The sequence below is a fragment of the Abrus precatorius genome, unplaced genomic scaffold (assembly GCF_003935025.1).
Source record: "Abrus precatorius isolate BTA unplaced genomic scaffold, Abrus_2018 Scaffold5, whole genome shotgun sequence".
NCBI lineage: Eukaryota > Viridiplantae > Streptophyta > Magnoliopsida > Fabales > Fabaceae > Abrus > Abrus precatorius.
This window is the reverse complement of record NW_020874395.1, coordinates 15887789-15909715: the sequence shown is the minus strand read 5'-3', so window position 1 is coordinate 15909715 and position 21927 is coordinate 15887789. Positions and strand designations below refer to the sequence as shown.

The 21927-nt window shown below is 32.3% G+C and overlaps 2 protein-coding genes across 5 annotated transcripts; one reads left to right on the top strand and one right to left on the bottom strand.

The window, feature by feature from the left end:
- Positions 1-581: 581 nt before the first annotated feature.
- On the top strand, positions 582-6339 carry LOC113867273 (subtilisin-like protease SBT6.1). Of its 4 annotated transcripts, XM_027502477.1 has the most exons (11): positions 605-1276; positions 1458-1586; positions 1664-1816; positions 2137-2274; positions 2533-2717; positions 3008-3075; positions 3187-3271; positions 3621-4692; positions 5008-5505; positions 5614-5674; positions 5984-6302. In XM_027502477.1, exons 1-11 carry the CDS (start codon positions 779-781, stop codon positions 6070-6072), a joined length of 2976 nt encoding a protein of 991 aa, XP_027358278.1. In that variant the 5' UTR covers positions 605-778; the 3' UTR covers positions 6073-6302. The 4 variants fall into 4 exon arrangements, with proteins under 4 accessions (XP_027358279.1, XP_027358278.1, XP_027358277.1 ...); XM_027502478.1 differs by having other exon boundaries at positions 582-1276; positions 2148-2274; positions 3008-3271; positions 5984-6339; XM_027502476.1 differs by having other exon boundaries at positions 610-1276; positions 2158-2274; positions 3008-3271; positions 5984-6336.
- Positions 6340-8693: 2354 nt separating this feature from the next.
- Positions 8694-13309, bottom strand: LOC113866947 (proline-rich receptor-like protein kinase PERK1). The gene is made up of 8 exons (XM_027501766.1): positions 12391-13309; positions 11339-11908; positions 11094-11180; positions 10935-11005; positions 10605-10681; positions 10120-10267; positions 9816-9977; positions 8694-9648 (listed from the first exon to the last, which is right to left on the bottom strand). The coding sequence occupies exons 1-8, from the start codon at positions 12980-12982 to the stop codon at positions 9334-9336; spliced, it is 2022 nt and encodes a 673-aa protein (XP_027357567.1). The 5' UTR covers positions 12983-13309; the 3' UTR covers positions 8694-9333.
- Positions 13310-21927: the final 8618 nt, after the last annotated feature.

Sequence of the window (21927 nt, the reverse complement as noted above, 5' to 3'; positions counted from 1 at the left end):
AGTTACTAAGAATTTTTTAACTCCTTACTTCTTAGTTAAATCATTTTTATTTATATATTTATTTTTTCTCTCATTTATATAAATTTATTATTAGAGTTTCTAATCATTATTCTTATAATATTACTATTAGTTAGTTAAGAATATTTATCAAAACATAAAGATAAGCACAAACAAATAAAAATTAATTAAAAATTACATAATGATATCATTATATTATTTTTAAAACATTGATTAATATTTTCTTACAAGATATAGAAGCAGGTGTAAATACAAAGACTTGTTTATGAAAACGTACTTTTTTTAAAATTTCATATTATATTGTATCACTTCATAATAAGAAATCACAAATATTATCTTTCTCTCCTTAAACGAAAAAAAAAGTTTTTATTACGTAACTAAAGTGAAACATTTTTTCTTATTTGATATGATTTGACATGATAATATATATATATATATATATATATATATATATATAATAAATTCAGATATGATATTAATTACTTGAAGTTGAAATTGAAAAAAAAAGAGTAGATAATTAACAGTGGGAGGAAAAGAAAATGCGAGAAAAACAAAAAGAAAGAAGCTAAGACGATGATTCAGACAAGTGAGCCAAATTGAACAGGAAAAGAAAACAGAACCAACCAACAAACCACAGTGTCACAGAAACATTAACCTCTTTCTCTCTCTTTCCGTGAGTGTGTGTCACTGTTGTTGTTACGACACATATACAATAGTGTCCAATGTAGGAAGAGGAACAAGGAAGGAACCACCAATCTCCATGGCCATCACCACCCAATGGAACAAAGCATCCATCTTTCTCCTTCTTCTCTCTGTCGCACTCTTCCAAACCCTAACCCCCAATTCCTCTCCACCACCTCCCAACTACATTGTCGGATTCCTCCACTACCACACCGCCGACCACCACCGCGCCTACCTCGAATCCACCCTCGGCAGCACCGGTTGGCGGTGGATCCCGCGGCAGAACCCGGCGGCAAAGTACCCCACCGATTTTGGGTTGGTCTCGATCCACGATTTGGGGCTGGTGGAGGAGATTCGGAAACTAGGGTTGGTGAAGTACGTGAACTTGGATATGAGCTACAAGAGGGGTTTGATGAATCATCAGAGAGACAAAGTTGGTGCCTTTCACAATGGGAAGAAGCGCCCTGGGAAGATCTTCACAACGATGTCGTTTTGTGAAGCTGAAGGAGAAGAAAAAGAAGAAAATTCTGGCAATCGCAGCAGTTCCATCAAGTGGGGGCGGAAGTTGTTGATGCAGGTGAAATTTGATGGTTTTCAAATGTTGGGTATCTTGGGGAAGAAAAAAAAAATAGAACTTTGATAATGATTATGATTATTAGGATTATTTTGTGTATGTTGAATTGAAGTTGTTTTATTTATTTATTTGTTTGTTGAGTGTTGAAAAAGTGGATGGTTTGAGATGTTTCTTTTGGTGGCAGAGATCGCAAGTTACTTCGATGTTTGGGGCCGAGGATCTTTGGGCGAAAGGGTACACTGGTGCTAAGGTTAAGATGGCCATATTTGATACTGGCATTCGAGCTGATCATCCTCATTTCCGTAACATTAAGGTAATTTCTTGTTTGCTTGATTTGGAATGGGTTTATGGGTTGATAGTTGATGAATTGAGAGTTGAGGAATGGCGCAGGAGCGAACAAATTGGACCAATGAGGATACATTGAATGATAATCTTGGACATGGGACTTTTGTTGCGGGTGTTATTGCTGGTGCAGATGCTGAATGCCTTGGTTTTGCACCTGATACCGAGATTTATGCCTTTCGCGTGTTCACTGATGCACAGGTAATGCCTGTTGGACACTATTATTTAACTCTTTTCTTTCTTAGGAAAGGGGGAGGGTGTTGTGTTAAACTATTCCAGTTTAACTACATCTAAATGGCATTTCAGTTCATCAAAAAATATCTTCATTCCATAAATGCGTCCAATAAATGGATGATATAATCATTGGAAATTTGTTAACCAAATAGAGTAATCATTAAACAAGCTCTAAAAAAGAGAACATGGATGCTTTTGGACCAGCTTATGAATGCATATTAACTTGCATCCACCCGCCCCTGCTTATAATGTTTTAATTCTAGAATAATTGGCAAGATTTTGAGAAGATTTCATTCAGCCTATGGCAGGTGTCATATACATCATGGTTCCTTGATGCCTTCAACTATGCAATTGCAACCAATATGGATGTGCTAAATTTGAGCATAGGTGGACCTGATTATTTGGATCTCCCATTTGTTGAAAAGGTAAATTTCTTGTGCCTATCAGCTCACTAATTTGATAGGATTAGTTGTATTTTATAGTTTGAGGTGGCAAACTACAAAAAGTATTACTTATGAAGGTATGGTGGTATTACTTCTTGAATAATGATGACAGGACATGTTATTTTCTCCAATGTAACGTTTGCATTTGAGGAAGCTGTTCATATACAGGCAATTTTTTTTCTTGCTTTGAGCATTTCAGTGTCCTTTTATAGAGCCTTATGATGCTAATTTGTTGACCAGATATGGGAGATAACAGCAAATAACATAATCATGGTTTCTGCAATTGGAAATGATGGACCTCTGTATGGAACTTTGAACAATCCAGCAGATCAAAGTGATGTCATTGGTGTTGGTGGTATTGACTATAGTGACCATATAGCCTCCTTTTCTTCACGTGGCATGAGTACTTGGGAGCTTCCTCATGGGTAATATTTACTTATTAGTTTTTATGGCTCATATTTTCATCAGTTCTGCTTCAACTAGCATTTGTTGAAATTGTCTAATGTAGATTTCTGGTATTTTTTCTAGAATAATATTCTAAGACGCCATGTTATTTTGAAAAATGCTTTTATTGGATGAAGAATGAACATTTGAGTTCAAACAAATTAAAATCCTTGTCATATGTTATTTCTGTAACTCCTTTAATGTATATGCAAGTTTGATTTCTTACTTGCTGATAAATTTTAAATTTTATATTGACTTCTTTACATTGCAGTTATGGCCGTGTGAAGCCAGACATAGTTGCATATGGGCGGGACATAATGGGATCAAAGATTAGTGCAGGTTGTAAAAGTTTATCAGGCACTAGTGTTGCAAGTCCTGTAGTTGCTGGTGTTGTATGTTTGCTTGTTAGTATAATTCCTGAACCTGATCGAAAAAAGATCTTGAACCCAGCAAGCATGAAACAAGCATTGGTCGAGGGTGCTGCAAAGCTTGCTGGGCCTAACATGTATGAGCAGGGTGCTGGCAGAGTTGATCTGTAAGTTCTATTTAGCTTTCATCTTTATTTTGTTTCAAGATATATGGCAATAGTTGCAGACTTGTTATTACTATTGTAATTATCTTTCCTTAGATTCTTAAATTAATTTTCATGTCCCTGTACTTTTCAGGAACTTTTTAAATAGATTTTGAATTGTGTTTCTATTGTCTTCTTTAGGGTTGTAACTTGTAACAATAGACTAGGTTCAAGGACCCCATTCAAAAAGTTGTTTAAATTTTATCAATCCACTGTAGGGATATATTTAAAAATTCTTGAGAAGTACAGGGACTTGAGAGATTCTTTAATTGTTCTTTAATCATTATGTTTTTTTTATTTGTTAATTTTTCAGGTTAGAATCATATGAGATTCTTAAGAGCTACAAACCTAGGGCAAGCATCTTTCCCAGTGTTCTTGATTATACAGACTGTCCTTACACATGGCCCTTTTGTCGTCAGCCCCTTTATGCAGGTGCCATGCCTGTCATCTTCAACGCCACCATTTTGAATGGAATGGGTGTTATTGGCTATGTTGAAAGTCCACCAACATGGCATCCTTCTGCAGAAGAAGGGAATCTTCTAAGCATACATTTTACTTATTCTGAAGTCATCTGGCCTTGGACTGGTTATTTGGCCCTACACATGCAAATCAAGGAAGAAGGTGCACAGTTTTCTGGAAAGATTGAAGGTAATGTGACTCTCAGGGTTTCCAGCCCTCCAGCACAAGGAGAGAAGGACCCTCGAATTAGTCTGTGTGTGCTTCGATTAAAGTTAAATGTGGTGCCAACACCATCTCGATCAAAACGAGTTTTGTGGGACCAGTTTCACAGTATCAAATACCCACCGGGTTATATTCCCAGAGATTCCTTGGATGTTCGAAATGACATTCTTGACTGGCATGGCGATCATCTACATACAAATTTTCACATCATGTTCAACATGTTACGAGATGCTGGTTACCATGTTGAAACACTTGGTTCTCCTCTTACATGCTTTGATGCCCGACAGTATGGAACACTTCTGTTGGTGGATCTTGAGGATGAGTACTTTGCTGAGGAGATTGAAAAGCTTAGAGACGATGTTATAAATACTGGATTGGGATTAGCTGTCTTTGCTGAGTGGTATAATGTTGATACCATGGTAAAGATGAGATTCTTTGACGACAATACACGGAGCTGGTGGACCCCAGTCACTGGAGGTGCTAATATTCCTGCACTTAATGATCTTTTGGCTCCATTCGGGATTGCTTTTGGAGATAGGATTCTGAATGGTGATTTTTCACTTTTGGGTGAGCAGAATCGATATGCTTCTGGAACAGATATAGTGAGGTTTCCAAGGGGTGGTTATGTACATAGCTTTCCTTTCTTGGATAGTTCAGAAAGTGGAGCCACACAGAATGTGCTACTTACTTCTGGCTCGACCAAGGTGTGAGATGGCATCTTCTATTTCTCTAGTCATTATTACTAATATTAAAACAAAGATTGAGAAATGTAGCCTCCAAAGGAAAAACAAACAAGTTAAAAATCTAATTCCTGAGCTCTTCACAACCAAATGCTGCATGTACAAAGATATTTGGCATGATGAAATTGTAATTTGTTTTGTAGCAAATAACGATAAATAACTAATCATCAATCGACTCTAAAAAGAAGTTATTAGAATGCCATCTTTGAAGTTTGAACCATGATACCTTCATCATTAAGATACTTTCTAATTTTGAATTATTCTCTTCTGGTAAAACAGGCAGATTCTCCAATTCTTGGTCTCACAGTGATGGGTGAAGGTCGCATAGCGGTGTATGGGGACTCCAATTGTTTGGACAGCAGCCACATGGTTACCAACTGTTTTGTGCTTCTGAGGAAAATGCTAGATTTTACTAGTGAGGATGTTAGAGATCCAGCACTTTTCTCTGATTCAAATAAACAAGATTCTCCCCTATATGAAGATGACAAACAGTTGCCATCCCGCAGAACTGATGTAAATTTCTCTGCATATTCGGCTGTTACGGGGAAGGAATTGATCTGCCGGACTGACACACGGTTTGAAATCTGGGGAACTAAGGGCTACAGTTTGCAAGTCAGAGGAAGAAACAGAAGATTGCCCGGTTATCCTGTCATTGATTTGGGAAGGGGTTTTAATTCAACCTTTGATGCTTCTAACATTAGGCGTCCAAGGTTAACCACGAGAAAGAAGGATGATTTTCGAGGGAATAGGTATTTAGGCCTGTTCTATGGGGATGAGGTAAGAAACAGAAACAACCATTAGATTGTTACATCTTGTTGGTATGTATGTTTGTTACTAGATGCTGTTTATTGCTGATGTTATGAGTTCTTTTGATAATTCTTGCAGCCTGATGCACCTATGCTGGTTGGTGGTCACTGGCTTGTTCCTGCTGTTGTTGCAGCAACTGGTTAGTAAACACATGCTTTACCATACAATTTAGGGTGTGTTTAGATACACAGTTTAATTAAGCGTTTATTCAATGAATTCTTTTAAAATGATGGCTTGTGTCATAAATAACCATGAAATTTATTAGAAAAAGCTAAAAACAATTTATTTTGATAAGTTATATGAAAAGTGTATTGAAATAAGCTAAAAAATGCTTATAGGAAATTAGGAATCAAGCTAATTTCATAAGTTGTACATAAGCTCTTCCAAACACGTCTTAATTTATGTATCTATATCTATGTATGCTTCATGACTCTTTATGTTGTGGCAGGTGTTTTGCTGTTGAGTTTTTGGCGCATTCGCCAAAAGAGGCGTAGGCGAAGGAAAGGATCAAGCTCTGGTAGATTGGCCAATATATAGTCTAGCATTACATTAATGTAATTGTAACACTAGCCTCCAAAGAGATTACCCTGTAGCATTAGCAGCATAGTAACATCATTCATGAGTTCTTCCATCAACATCGCTGTAGGAAAATAGCCAAATAAATTACCTTTTTATTCCATATAGAGTTGTAACATTTTTGCTGTTTTGGATGCTTTTCAAATGCACAAATTTTCTGATAGTGAAATAATTTATGTCAAATGTTCATGATTATTCGTTGAGCAAAGTGTATGGCTAATTACTACGTAGTTTTCTTTTTCTGATTAGTTTTTTATGTCAATATTTATATTATTTTTTTTTGGGTCAAGTATAAAATTTATTATAAGTAGCAAATGAATGGTCTCAAGCGTTGGCCCAAGTTGAAAATTTCACCAGTTGTTGATCATAGAAAAAAAATTATTTAAATTAAAATAGTAAGAACTTGTTTGTTTTCGGTTTTTTAAAATAAAAAAATTTGTTAATAAAAAATTATTTTCATTTTTTAAAACAATTATATTTCTTTAAAATTAAAAATCAAAACAAAAACAAACTAGGCTTAAATTATTTAAATTTTTGGATCGAATCCAAACAAGCTCTATGTAACAAGGCAATTATATTTAACCTCCCTTTGGACTTCTTAGGTTACAGCCCAGCCATTAGAGACCAAATAAAAAACTGTATAGAGGGACATATTGCTTACACCGTGTTTGGTTAAAGGGAAAAAGGAGAAAAAAAAATGTATTCAATTACTTGGTTAAAAATTTGGGAGGAGATGAGAGGAAAAGGAGGTTAAAATTTCACTTTATTTAATTGTTATAAAATTTGGAAGAAAGAAACGCTTTATACATTGATTAAAATAAATTATTGTTAACTTAATAATATATTTATTTATTGCATTTAATAGGAAAATAATTTATTTTTCTTCCTTTTTCTTGGTGAGTCAAATAAGATGTGTCTTCCTCTCCCCTCCACCCTTTGAATAGTTGAACCAAACAATACATATTTTGGGTTGAAGGAGGCAAATTATCAAAAGTCAAAAGATAAGAATTGAATCTATAAAAGTGTTATGACTGTATTTATTCTCAACCTTTCAAACTGTTGTATTGTTTCTTCCTCTTAGATTTATTCATTTTGACTTTTTACTAAAATATTTAATTTTTCACTTACAATTATATGGGAATATAGTTTGAATTTCTTCCTATTTTTTTTTATTTACTTATTTATTGCTGTTTCTTTTATGGATTCACATCCAAGATGAGTATAATCTTTTACTAAATAATTACTCAAAGTGGTTTATTTTGAATTGAGTAACCACTAAGTGAGTTTTCTTTTTAACATGCCACTGATCAGTGATGACTAAGTGATTATTTATAGTTTCTTTGGATTTGCGGTGGGAGACGTGTATGTTTAAGGAAAGAAAATGTGATTTTAGTTGTTTCACATTAAGACTATCTAGAAGAGTAAGAATAGTTCGTAACATAATTTATCAAAGCTCTTTTATTTTAATAAATTTATTGGTATAATTTATTAAAATAAGTTTTTTGGTACTGAATAACTTTTGTGATTAAATTTGTGACAAATTACTTAAAGAAGTTTTTAAATAAATACTTAATTAAGTTAATCTAAAATTATTTTATAAATATCAATTTTCTGTGAGGATTGATTAAAGAAATAAAAGTATTTTATCAAATATTTTCAAGTAAAAAATATAAAGGATATTTAATCTTTCTTTAAAAAAAAGTCTCAAATTATTTAATAATATATAGTAACTGTTTCCTAACTATTATTTTTAGTACACTCCTAAACATGACTCAAACTGTTTCATTTAATGTTTATGTGAAAATTTATAATTTCTTCATTGGGATTTTTATATTAAATTTATTACCAACATTTTAAGACCAATTTTTAAACAACCATTTAAAATTTCACTTTTTGGTATGCGACTTTTAGTATTTATAATTTATATAGATGTGACTAACTCAAAAAGGCTGAGTAAACTTATTTTGAAAGAACAAAACCCTCCAAACCGATTTCATCCACTCATGACAAATCCAAATCCATATTTAAGAAAAAAAAAATTCTAATTTTGCTTCGGAATGGAACTCACGATTCTATGTTGATGTGCACTTTGACATTTAATTTTCATTTTAAATATTTGATATGGGAAGAATGTGAATGCTGACTTTGAAGAAACCGTGTTGTGTATACAAAAGAATAGATAGAAAGTGGTCAATATCTCCTTTCTCCAAATGGAATTATAGCAGCTAGTTTGCAGCTGTCTCTTTTTAATCATTCAACGCATGTGCCAAAAATCCAATCCTTTATTGGGTCAACCAAAAATCCAATTTTTCATGTCATTGCAAATTCATTATCCGACATGCCTGAATCTTACAACCCATATGGAAGTATGATATTGACCAAAAAAAAATTAATTAATTAACTTCATTTTAAGCTTATTTAAAAGAGCTTATTATGAATAAATTATGACTCTCAATCTCCTTTTAACCCATTTCAATGAGCTTCCTAATATAAATAATCAAAATTAATTATTTTTAATTTATTTTAATAAATTTAATCATTAAATTTAGTATAAATTATCGTATAAAATACTTATTTAATAAATATTCAAATAAGTTGTATATAAACACACCCTTACTTTTAGTCAACAGTTTTATTCCTAAACAAAGAAACCAAATCAAATGAATTACATTTGTAATTCAAAAGGCACACTCCTATATAGGACGATTTGAATATCTGCCGACATGCTTTTCCTAAGCAACATAGTGTTCCCACAATTGCAAGCTAGCATTGTTTAACACAAGCATACCTCTAAAAATAATGTGGATGCAGCTCATTGTCTTCTGTAACAAAACAATTAGGTAAAAAATCATCATATTTTTTAGATTCGAGACACTCAAGTAAAGACCTTACAAAAAGGTTTGATACAAACACATTAACAAAACCAACCCACAACCAACTACCAGCAAATTGACACATGAGCAACAATGGAAAACAAAGTTGATGCAATCCATTTCCAACACTTAGCTGAATAAGAAGAAAACAAATGAAAGAATCGAATGTGTTATTTTGATGTATACCCTGATAAATACAATTCAAAAGATTATCATTTGTGAACAAAAAATTAATAATAGTAATTGGGAAGTCTCTCAAACATGTCAGTAAAGCAATCAACTGTGACATTGGCAAGAAATCAAGGATATATAGATTTATACAAGATAAAAAGCATACAATTGTTAAGCTTCAAGAGCTTCCACTGAAACCTTGACTGTTCTTCATCTTTCTCATTTCCATTTCCCTTGTGGTCTGGCGGCTCTGTGCTTCACTGCTTGAGCCAGATGGGTTTAAACCATACTCACTTGTAGCTGCACTGTACTCACTGCTGGCACCATACTCTTGAGTTCCCAATGCCATTCTTCTGAACTTTTTCATGTCTTCCTTGTACTGTGCAGTATCATAGTCTGAGCTTTCATGAGAACTGTACATAGTACTGTGTCCAGGTCGGATTCCTTCGTTAAGATCGGCTAGAGACACGTCTCCTTCCAAAGCTCGAACAACCTATGGCGTGTGCATCATTATTAGAGTCAATGGAAAGATTCTCCCATATAGCAGGATCATATTCTAGAATCACATGCTAATTCAAGATTCTTCATTCTAAGTATACAAGACAGCCTATTGGAGAATCAGATGTTAAATGCCTGATGAAAGACAACAAGTTTCAATACCTGGCTCATCCTTGGTCGACGTTTTGCGGAATGACGTGTGCAAGCCGCAGCACATGCCACCATGCGTAGCATCTCATTAGGATCATATTCATTTAGGAGCCTTGGGTCAATCAGAGCATCAAAATAGTCCTCTTCCAAAGCACGTGTGAGCAAAGGCCTAGCCTGTGATGATAAAGATGGATAAAGTTAAAGAACTGCTCTATGGCACCTTGTTCTCCTCCAATGAAAATATAAACCTCTTTTTCAAAAATGTGTGTTAAATTTACTCATTAGGCCTAGAAACAAGTAGCACTGTGATACTTACCCAGTCTACCAAACTATCCTCCATGAAAGTTTGAGTTTTATCAACCGGACGACGTCCAGTTATTAACTCAAGGAGCATGACTCCATATGAGAAAACATCCGATTTATCTGTGAGCTTTCCACTGGAAGCATATTCTGGTGCCAGATACCTGTAAGCAGCAATTGATGCATGACTATGAGCTTGATAAATATACAATGCCAACCAACAAAATATGATTCGGCATTCCTCATCAACTGTGACGTTAATAGGTAACAACATCAATGTAAATTGCACTATAGCACAGGGTGAAACAAAGAGAGTTCATTTGAAAAGTGGGAGCTATGATGCTATTATCTCTCTCTCCACATATCATTAAAGAATAGCATAATAACAGCTAAAGACTCTATCTCAAAAACCACCACATAGTACACTTCATTCAATCTATTAATAATGGATACAAACGAACTACTTTTCATAATGATGAGAAGATAGAAGTTTGTTCGTACCCAAAAGTCCCCATCACTCGAGTAGAAACATGAGTATTGACATCAGAAGAAAACTTTGCAAGACCAAAATCCGCAACCTGCCAATAGAAAACAATGGATACGACATCAATCTAAATATTCACACTTGTACTAAACAATTCTGTCACGGTTTTTCATAACACTTTAAAAGGGTGCATCATCACAACAACCATAGCCAACTTTTGAAGGATTGCAAGAAAGATTATTTACATTAATTTGTCAAAATCAAGTAGATAATGTGCAGTTGTTTTATCAAATTTTTGAAAACGCAAATAACCATTGAATGCCAGGAAGACACATAACAGAACATACCTTTGCCTCAAACTTAAAATCCAGAAGGATATTAGCCGCTTTGATATCACGATGGATGATCTTAGGATGACCTGGACGAACACAAAACCACAATAAACATTGAAGTTGACATAAATTAACAACAACTGAAGAAATCACAATCAAAGGTACAAAACATACAGTCTTCATGAAGATATGCCAGTCCCTTGGCAGATCCTAAAGCAATTCGTAGTCTTGTGGGCCAATCCATGGTAGGTCGCCCTTTTCCTGCAGTGCAAATAACATTAAGACTGCTTCTGCCAAAAGAATTATGCCACAATCCACAATAGTAACAGTTGGTGCCCACTTTCAGCAAAAAAGATGGGCCAACTAGATGGTGCAATTTGAAAAAGATTCTTTCAACAAAAAGCTAAAACAAGATGTACCATGCAAATGGAATTCCAATGTGTTGTTTGGAACAAATTCATAAACAAGCAGCCTCTGGGACCCAGTGATGCAGTATCCAACCAAAGAAACAAGATGTTTGTGATGAACACGACTAATAATCTCCACTTCAGCTTGAAATTCACGCTCCCCTTGCCCACTTCCTGCCTTCAGCTGCTTCACAGCCACCTCCTTACCATTAGGGAGAATCCCTCTGTGCACATATCCAAATCCACCTTGTCCAAGGAGGTTAGCATCAGAGAAACCATCGGTTGCACGCGCCAACTCCTCATATGTGAATGTGCTCTTCGAGAAGCCTAATGCAATGCCTGGAGATGGAGGTGGAAGTGGATTTTCACCACCTGAATAGTTTGATCCAGACCCACCACTGCTGCTCATGAAAGGAGGCGGCGGAGGAGGAGGTTGAGCAGCAAATGCCGACAATTGGGGCGGCCGCGACACAACCGGAGGTGGTGGAGGTGATGGCTTAGGAGGCATCATTGAGATTACATGATCTTGAGGAGGAGGAACATTATGTTGCCAGTGACGTGGTGGACCGCCATAAGCATCATCTAACAATTGTGAAGAAATCACCATGAAATGAACAATTATCATTAGACTCGAATACCTTTGAACAACATCACTGAAAAAACACCAAAATTAGAACAAAACTTAACAACCAAGAAAAAATAAACAAATTAGGTACAAGTGAAAACATATGCAGCTAACTTTATATAGTTAACAATCTGCATTATGAGTAAAAATTGAATCTTACAACTGTTCAAAAATGAATGTCTTGTAATCTGAATCAAGATCCAGAAAATCAGATAAAGCAGAAAAAAAGTTTATTTTCGAAATTAACATTGAAAACATGACGAAACTGAATGCAATTCACTCAAAACAAAAAAAAAAAAAAACATTTTTTTAAATAAGCAAAAATTAAAAAGAGGTTAAAATTAAAACCTTGAAGTAGCAAAAGCATGCAAGGCTTGACTATAATTAGATCAAAGGTGAAAAACTTAAAAACAAAAACCCTTCTAGTTAAAGTTCTCACCTTTGGGTCCTCGCAGCGGTTGCTGCGGCGGCGGTGGCGGGTAGTACTCCTGATCGCGTCTTCTCTTCTTCTTCCTACAGCATATGCACAGAATACTCAGCACCAGAAGAACCGCCACAGCCCCGACGGCGATTCCGACGACCACGCCGGTTGAAATACCCGACGAAGAAGAAGAAGACGCTGGCGGAGAAGATTTGGACGCCGGCGACGGTGGTGTTCGATCCGAGCCCGACGGAGGAGAGGGCGAGCTCCGAGACGGTGGAGACGGAGTAGTGCCGCCACCGGACGGGGACGGCGGCGAAGGCGGAGAGGTTGACGGTGTGGTGGGAGGCGGCGGAGAAGACGAGGGAGTCGCCGGCGCAGGCGCGGAGGGAGTCGCCGGAGGTGGAGAGGAAGGAGTTGCAGGGGGTGGAGAGGATGGAGTCGCCGGCGGAGGCGAGGATGGAGTGGCCGGCGGCGGCGAAGAGGGAGTGGCCGGCGGTGGGGAGGAAGGAGTAGCAGGAGGTGGCGCGGAAGGCGTGGCTGGGGTCGACGGCGGAGGAGCAGTGGCGTTGGTCGCCGGCGGCGAAGAAGGAGCCGGAGCAGATGACATTGCCAAACAACACTAAAAAAATTTAAAAATAAAAATCTGAGAGGAAAAAGGAATGAGAAGATTAAGGTTGAAGAAGAATAAGATGTATGCAATTATGTATTGTATTTATGTGTTTTTTGCTCTCTCTCTCTCTCTCTCTCTAAAGCTTCTGAGAGAAAGTGAAATTTGAAGAATGGTTTTGTTTCTGAGTCGAAGATGGAAAGCGTTTTATGTGAATCTGTGGAATCTCTTTCTTTCTTTCTCAATCCCACATAGCTGTTTCTGAGTAACCACACTGTGGTCACTGTATGTGTTTTCCTTCATTTTTTCAAAATACTTAAATATTATAATTGTTTTTAAATTATTTTCAATTAATACATAATGATGTTTAATAGAGACTTTTCACTTTCATACAATTATTAAAATAAAATTTTTAATTTTAATAAATAATATGCTGTAATTATTTTTTAAAAACTATTTGTTGAGCCAACCAGCGAGGACAAACGGGTAACGTGGGACCCACACGAATGTCCCACGGTCACCTTCTTCTTACAATTGAATAAATTAACAAATTAATTATTTCTCCTTTTGGATTATTCTCTTTCTTCATTTTTCTCACTTTTTAAATATTTTTTCTTCTCTTTCCGTTTGGTCATTGGTCCATTACGACGGTTGCTTTTTTTCTCTTTTACTTTTTTCTTTGGATATTAGTTTGATTATTTATTTCTATTTGTTTGCACTTATTTTTACCAAAATTGTGTAATATTTTAATTAAATTAAGTGATTTATTTTTGTACGCGTTAATTGAGGAGTGGAAATGGGTTCTTGACTTTGAGCTTTCATATGTTAATAAAGACAAATGGGTGTGCATATGACAATTGCAAATTCAAATACCATAAAACAAAAATCACTTTTAATTAATATTTATTTGAATCGGGTATTCAACCGTTAAGCACACACTTTGCTGCAAAAGCGAGTAAGTTATGAAAAGTAGTGATCCTCAGCATGTGCACTCTGAGTTTGGTTCACTTTCAAAATCCTTGTTCTTCCCTTAAACTCCTCTTTTCAGATTATTAAAACCCAACTAAAACATCTAATGGAATTATTTTTAAACAAAATATTAGTAGTAATTATGAGTCTTAAACCATGAAATTTAAGAAGATCAAGAAATATATTATTTAATAACTATACTTAATTAAATATTTAAAATTCTTTGTTATCAAGTATTTTATACAACTGGTTAAAATTTGAATTTAAAATTATATATTAACTTACAATAATCTCACATCAATTGATTTATTAGTTAAGTAATTGTTTATATTTATTTGAATAAATGTTTTTGTAATTACTACTTTCTAATGTGAATAAAGATGAAGAGCTTATATTTTCAAATCTAATTCAACCAACGAATGAGTTGATACTTAAATGCAATATTAAAGCATGAACGTGCCTTTTTTTTTCCCCATTTATTATAAGGCGATCTTCCCATGATTGGTTAAGTGTGAATGAGTCAAAGATTAGGTAACCCGTTTTATGTGCATATATGCAGAAAGACTAAGTTTTATTTTAATTAATATAGTAGCTGTTACTCTAAGTAAGAGTTAAAATACCAGCTGGATACCAATATCTAACCACGCAACAAGACATGGACATTCTTGCTCAAAATATACAAATTAAAGGACTTGTAAATTTTAAAATATCCATTTTTATCTTATTTAAAATGCAGTAAAAAAAAAGTTTCTATGGTTAAAATATTTTGGTGACTGCCATGCATTAATTTTCACTCCCTAAAATGATTGCATAAATAGCAAAGCATTTTCATTTTGGGCAATGATTATTGTAAAGTTTAACTAATCACGGTTTTGTAGCATACAATTATAATCAATTTTGCTTATTTGACTGTATAATAGTAGTGATGCTGCAGGCAATTATCAATTGGGACATATATAAATATATAAAATAATAATAATCAATTAATGGAGTGAATGATGGTTCAAAGGATACCCAGATGGATTGACATTTGGCAACGATTGCATAGAGGAAGCTCTGGCAAAAGTTCCCCAATAAAAAATATAGTTTTCTCAATAATCTTTAGAGTATTAATAAAAAAAACTTATGAAAATGATATTAGAAACTACACTAAATTTAATATTTACTGCTATTATATTCAATATACATCATCATACAGAGAGAATAAACAAAGTTTTAAAATACATTGAAAAATTATAAACATGAATACAATGCAAAAAGAATAAATAAAAACCTTCAAATAAATGTGATTTTATAAATATTTAATCGTGAATTTAAACATGAAGAAAAATATCTCTTTTGTTGGAAACATGAAAAAATGGATAATGAATGAAATAAAATTTGTTCGGCAGCTGCAGGCTTATAAGGAATAGTTTGACTTGGAAAATTCCTCTTTTGTTGTGCTTTTCTTCTCTCTCACACAGCAATGACACCTCACACATGCAACTAATTAATCCACTTTCTAGAAATTGACCCTTTATTAGTATTAGTATTAGTATTTGTATTTGTATTAGTAATAGTATTAGGGACAGGGAGGTTTCAACTTTCAACTTAGGGCGTGTGAGATAGGACACAAAAACAACACCACAAAGAATTTGGATGTTGTCTAGTTTGCTTCCACCAGATTAATCAAATGTTTATTTTTAATATAAAGTATACAACAAATGATTAAAAGCAAGAATTACTGTTTTGTTTTCTGATGTCAATTATTGAGACAGTAAAGTTCATCAAATTTCCCTTTTTTTCTAGGGATATAACCAAATTTTGTTGAACAAACTTGTTTTTCTGTCTGGGTGGTATACGATCTAATTTTTTTAATTATAATTTACTCTTGTTTTTCCTATTTATATATGACATGAAATTTTTTAACTAAATTTATTACATGATTTTTTTTTCATAAAATTCAATTCATTACATTTATTAACATATATATATTGTTAATGTGAACAGGTTAAAATAAGAATTTTAAAATTATGTAAAAGATTAAAAATAATAAGATTTATAAATAAGTGATAAATAATACTTACTTGATATTGTAAGAAATTTTTTTACTTTTCATTTTAATATCAATAAAAAATAATGTTATTAAAATTGATATATTTAAATTGTTATTTATTTAAATGTTTGGAAAAATAACTATAAAAATAAAATTTAAAAGGTTGAAAATATGTACAGTCAATAAATATGCACAAGGAATAAATTAAATGTTAACAAGAAAATAAATGAAGCATTAAATAAAAAAATAATAATTCCATGCAACAGTGTATTAAAATTCTTTCGATATAACAAATAAAAAATATTTAAAACCCCAAAAGTGAAGATATATTTGCTTAAAATAAATGTTGAATGGCTTAAAATAAAATGAAAATGTGTAATGTGATAGTTTGGTTGAAAAGCTTTAGTACTATATATATAAAACTTGTGTCACTAAACATCATTATAAAATTTTGTTGGCAGCACTAACATTCTGTATCTTTTTTTTGGCTTGGTTCAAGCACAATTTTTTTACTTTATTCCAGATTTTAAGGGAGCTTTCTGACCCAAAAAAAAGCATGAATTAAATCGAAAATTACTATAAAATAGTAAAGGAATAAAGTAATAATTTACACTAAAGTTTAATATCTGTTCACATATTTTTAAAATTTTTGATATATAATGTAATTGTTAAGTTTATTAAATGAAAATATAAATATAATTAAAATTGACTTGATACTTTTATGAACAGCCGAAATTTGAGGATAGAAATATTCTCAAAGAAATGACATTATGGTCTTTTATGTCTCACAGGTTGGAACACAGGTTGGAAACCCTCCTTTACCCAATCGTTGTTGCATTGATGTGTTGGGGAAAATAAGAATAGAAAAATGAGCAAACTACATAAGAACAGAAACAAATGTGTATTGTATTTTTCTATGTATCTTTGTGCTTTGTTGTATTAAACCGAACAACAATCTAAGGTGGGTATGAGAGTCAGATTCACATGCTATTATTTTCTCCTTTTTTGTCTGTGCTTAGCTAACATATTCACATCGCCACATGGGGCTATCAAATCGTCAATTATTATATTTAGTTTACAATCTCTCTCATAATTTGTGCCGTAACATTCGACTAATTTTGACCCACCCACCTTGTTTTCTTATGGTTTTGAGTTTAAATTTAAGGAAAAAGAAAAATTTTGTTGTTTATAATAATGATATTAAAGTTAAATAAGATTAATTTTAATAGAAAGAAAATACATGTAATTTAGAAGAAAAATATAGAATATTTTAGCTTTTTTTTTTGTTTTAATTGTTTATTAATATTGCTTATACAAAAAGAAAAAACTTTCACTTTATATTCATGGCTAAATTGTTGTTATTTCTTTTGTCGTAGCTATTCTAAAGTCTAAGGTACTTAGAATTTGAATTGCATGTGTACCATCATCTATATGCCTTAGCTTTGTGAAAAAATGGAGGCTAAAGTCGCGCAAAAAGAATAAGAGTAGACCTTAAGTAAATTCCTTGTTCAAAGGTAGAATAAATGTTTTTGTCATTATAATTAGTTTGCTTTTTGTGATATTCGTGATTAAATCACTGTGGCAAGAAGATCAATGAGATTCATTTTAGATTACTGTTATTTTTAATCATTTTGAAGTTTAGTTTTTTAAAAGCAAAACCTAAGTTATTCTTTGAAATTATGTAAATAATCATTTTATTATTTAGCCGTCAAATTAATCTTTGAAGTTAAAAAAATTATTATATCATTTTTTAATTTAATTACTGAATTAGTCTCTTAAATTTCATTTAAACAAGCTCAACATAATTGTTAAATAATTGTCAATTCTTAATTATTTACCTGAAAATATTTTGTTGAAAAAAATAACAAATTTTGCTAATCTTTATGTCTTAACTTAATGCAACAGAAAAACTAATTTATTATTAATGAATTTTTTTTATAACCACTTTAATCCTTCGTGAGAAAGAATATGTCAACATGTTAAATTTTAAGGAACTAAGTTAATGACAAAACTTTTGGAATATTAATATATTAAGTTTCACATTTTTAAGGACTACTTTGAAGATTAAAAGACTAATATAATTTTTTTTCTCAATTTTTGTATTATAAAAAATGTGTTTTAGTCCCTGAAAAATTAGTCAATTTTTAAGTTTGGTCCTATAAAAAATATTTTATTAAATTCTTAATTGGATGAAAACTCATGTTATGATATATGATGATATGCCAGGAGCAGACTAATTAAAGATCTATTTTCTAATTCACCACTTTCATTTACCTCTTAAGAAAAACAAAGTTCTCATATTAACACTTGCCATGCTCATACTAATCTAATTTAACTTCTTTCTTTCATTCTTTTTACTTTCACTTTCCCATAGCACGGTAATTGAGCATGGGGATATTACTAGTAAATAGTAATAGAATAAACTTTATACTAAGAAGTAAAAAAGCATGCATTTTCATAAAGTTAAAAACTAAAGTCAAAATTAACTACATTTTCGGAGGAAATAAAAAAACATAATTATGCCTCTTTTTTTTTGCATTTTCCCTTCATGTCCATTTCAATTTCCCTAACTTTATTTAGGCTTGATTTATTTTGCAAAGTACTTTAATATGTTTGGGGGTATTTGATGCTTTTATCTTTCTCTCTGTCTGTGGGGCTGTCATGAAAGCCTAGCCACATGCTGGGGAAGCCATAATAAGCCAAGTTCTTCACTTTTGAGTTCTTAATGGTGCTTGTAAATTGGAATCTCAATGACAATTGATATAGAATAGGGCACAAGCAGCTAGCCTATCCACCCCAAAAAAGGGAAGCACCACCTTTTCATCTTATCTAGGACCTAAATGTGTTTTCAACATAAAATCCACACTTTTTAGTTTTTACCCAAAAAAATAAACAAACTTACTATAAAAATATACCAATTTCCCAAAGATACCATAAGATAAAAATTAATAATAGAACATTGTTCCTTTTATTATCTCAATACGTTGAGATCTTCAACTAACCTTAATGATATATATATATATTTTTATGTAAACACACATTAAAATATTTATTGACATTAATCTATTGAAAGAAATAAATATAATGTAGGGTTAAGGAGTTTAAGCTGATAACAACTATAGTGTTCTTCAGAGAATGAAGCAACACAGAGGCCCACCATCTCAGTTCATTAATACATAGACGTTGTAACTAATTGACAGTGGCTATCTGAAGAATATGATGCAGAAAAGTACTTAAGAACCCCACTTTCCATGACTTCACGGTAACCATAACATTTTTATGTTCACATAAGCATGCATATGCATGCTTCACTGGGGCCAGTTTCAAAACCATGTTCTACGAACTGAGGAACAACGTAACATGTATTTATATACTCCAGACGAATGTCTGTCTTGTATATTAGATATGTTCTTCTATTTTTTATTAGATAAGGATTTGTTTGTTCTGCACTTGTCGGATGACCATGAAAAATGTTAATTTCAATATTTAAGATTGATTTTAAACTTTTAAAAATAGTAAGATTTTATTAAAAAGTAAATATTTACTATATAAAAAACATGCTCGTCCATGATAAAAATATCATTTTTATATTTTAAAAATAAATTTTACGGATTTATGTTAACAAAATTAATGAAAACATACATATTAAGATTTGGTTTTGGTTCTGGTTTTGATTTTGATTTTGATTCTGTCTTTTACGTAGCTAATAACTTGCATGCCATGTCACGCCAGCATGGGTGTGAGGTTGGCATCCCAAGCCATTGTCACTTCAGAAAGTGTGCCAGCCTCAGCCAGGGTATCGAATTTGTTGTTGTATGATGCTTCTAAGCTATGTATTCATTCTCAAGTCATAAACAGCTCAATGCATAGTTTAACAGGGTTTGAAATAAAGTGATTACTTGGATTTGAAAGTTCTATAGATGGGTATTATAAACATGCTTATTGGTCGAAAATTAAGTAAATTGTTTCATAAGTATTTATATGTTACGAAAATTGATTGAAATAATGTGTTTAAATCGTTACCAAACTTGTTCTCAGGAAACTATTACCCATTATTAATAGTTATTAATTATTATTTTGACATTCTTACTTAAAGTTCACCTTATTCTATAATTCAAATGCAAACGCTAAAAGGATGAGCTTTCTCATAATTTAAAATTTAATTTAATTAAAGTATTTTGGTTTCTTTAAAAGTTCATAATTTTTTACTTATTAACTATTGTTTAAAAAGAACTCACACTTGAGAATATTTTAATAAAACACTTAAATTGAAGGATTAAAATAATATTTTGTGAAAAAATATAAACCATATCTTGATAAAATATTTTATAAAAAATAAGTCTAAATTTTACAATTTTTGGAAGGAGTAAACACTTGATTAATCTTTTAAATTTTTGCTTGAAAATTAAAAAAATGCCAAAACTATTATTACTTTACTTATTAAAATATATTGATATAAATTGGGACCAGCTAAAAATATCTGAAAGAATGATTTGAAAGCTCAGAAGAAGAAGAAGACCAACATGGTGGAGGGTCCAACCAATAGTTTTATCTTTTTGGCACATCCAATCAACTCTTTGATAAACCCTGCATTCCCAGACGACATAGACGAATGAAAACAACGTAGCACAGTGATTAGCTTAAAAAATCAGAATCAGAAAACCTTTCTTCAGTCATTCAATGTGGCGTTCACATGACTTTAACAAAGTACCCTCAGTTATGTTATGTCCATTCTATTAGCCCCACTAGATAAGCCAAATGCCTTAGGGTAAGTTTGGTTCCAACCCTAAATTTACGTAATTTTCAATGTTACAGAGAGTAACTTATACGTTTAGAATGTGCGTCTACTTTGGTTTAAGGCAGAACCAAACACAGCATTAGGGCAGCAGAATTTTTCTTACTACTGTTTATGCTATTTCGAGTGTAAAATTACTTTTAAGAAGCATAAAGTTGTGCATAATTTGTAAAATTACTTTATCCTAACTCACATATTTAGGATTATAACAAAAATAAATAAATTATTGAAACTTTAGGTAATAAATAGTTAAAAATTATTCTCTGCTATGATTTAATCCAACTTGATTTACAAAAAGAATTATTTTTGAAAAAAAATTAAAAATTAAAGATCAATCGGAACAAAATTCAATTTTAAGACATCTAGTAGAAAATCAGTAAAATTTAAGAACTTTTTTGAATAAAATTTAGCTTCATACTGTCTAAAAGAAAAAATAAAGATAAAAATAAATAAATTTAAGAATCAATTAAAATGAAACTAAAACTTAAAATGTTTATTTACGAAGACGGTGGATTTTTTTGGACGGAGAAGAAGGTAAAATTAACTTGCACTTTAATTTTCTAAAAGCTTTCTCAATTAATTTCTGCATAAATTAATTTTAATCTATAAAATATATTTATTTGTTTTATCTTTTTATTAATATTTTTACAAGTAATTCTGTAAAAGATTGTTCAAACTAGACTTTTTCCAAATAATTTTAACAGTTAAACCAAATGGACCCATAAACCGAAATTTTACTACACTATCTTAATGCAAAAGTCTTTATTATAAAACTTGACTTTCAAGGCCCGCCTTGGCTCCCATTAGTGAGAGAGAGGTGCACCCATAAATCAAAATTTCACAAAAATATCATTGTTTTGGGCCCTTCCTCTAACCCAATAAGCTTCATTGGTTACAAATAATCTTATAAAGTATCGCTAGATAAGAACAACGTGCTTCAAATTATTCGATCAATGAAACAATCATGCAATAAATATATCCTTGTCAGAGAACATGTGCTACCTGATTAATAGTACAAAAGGCAATCTTAAAAGCATGGTGTGATTTTACCCACGACACAAATTGATGAAGCTGTTGGATAGTGTTGTACCTTGGTATGCACAACACACAGAAAACTTTCTTGAAATCAAATATGATTAAAGAAAT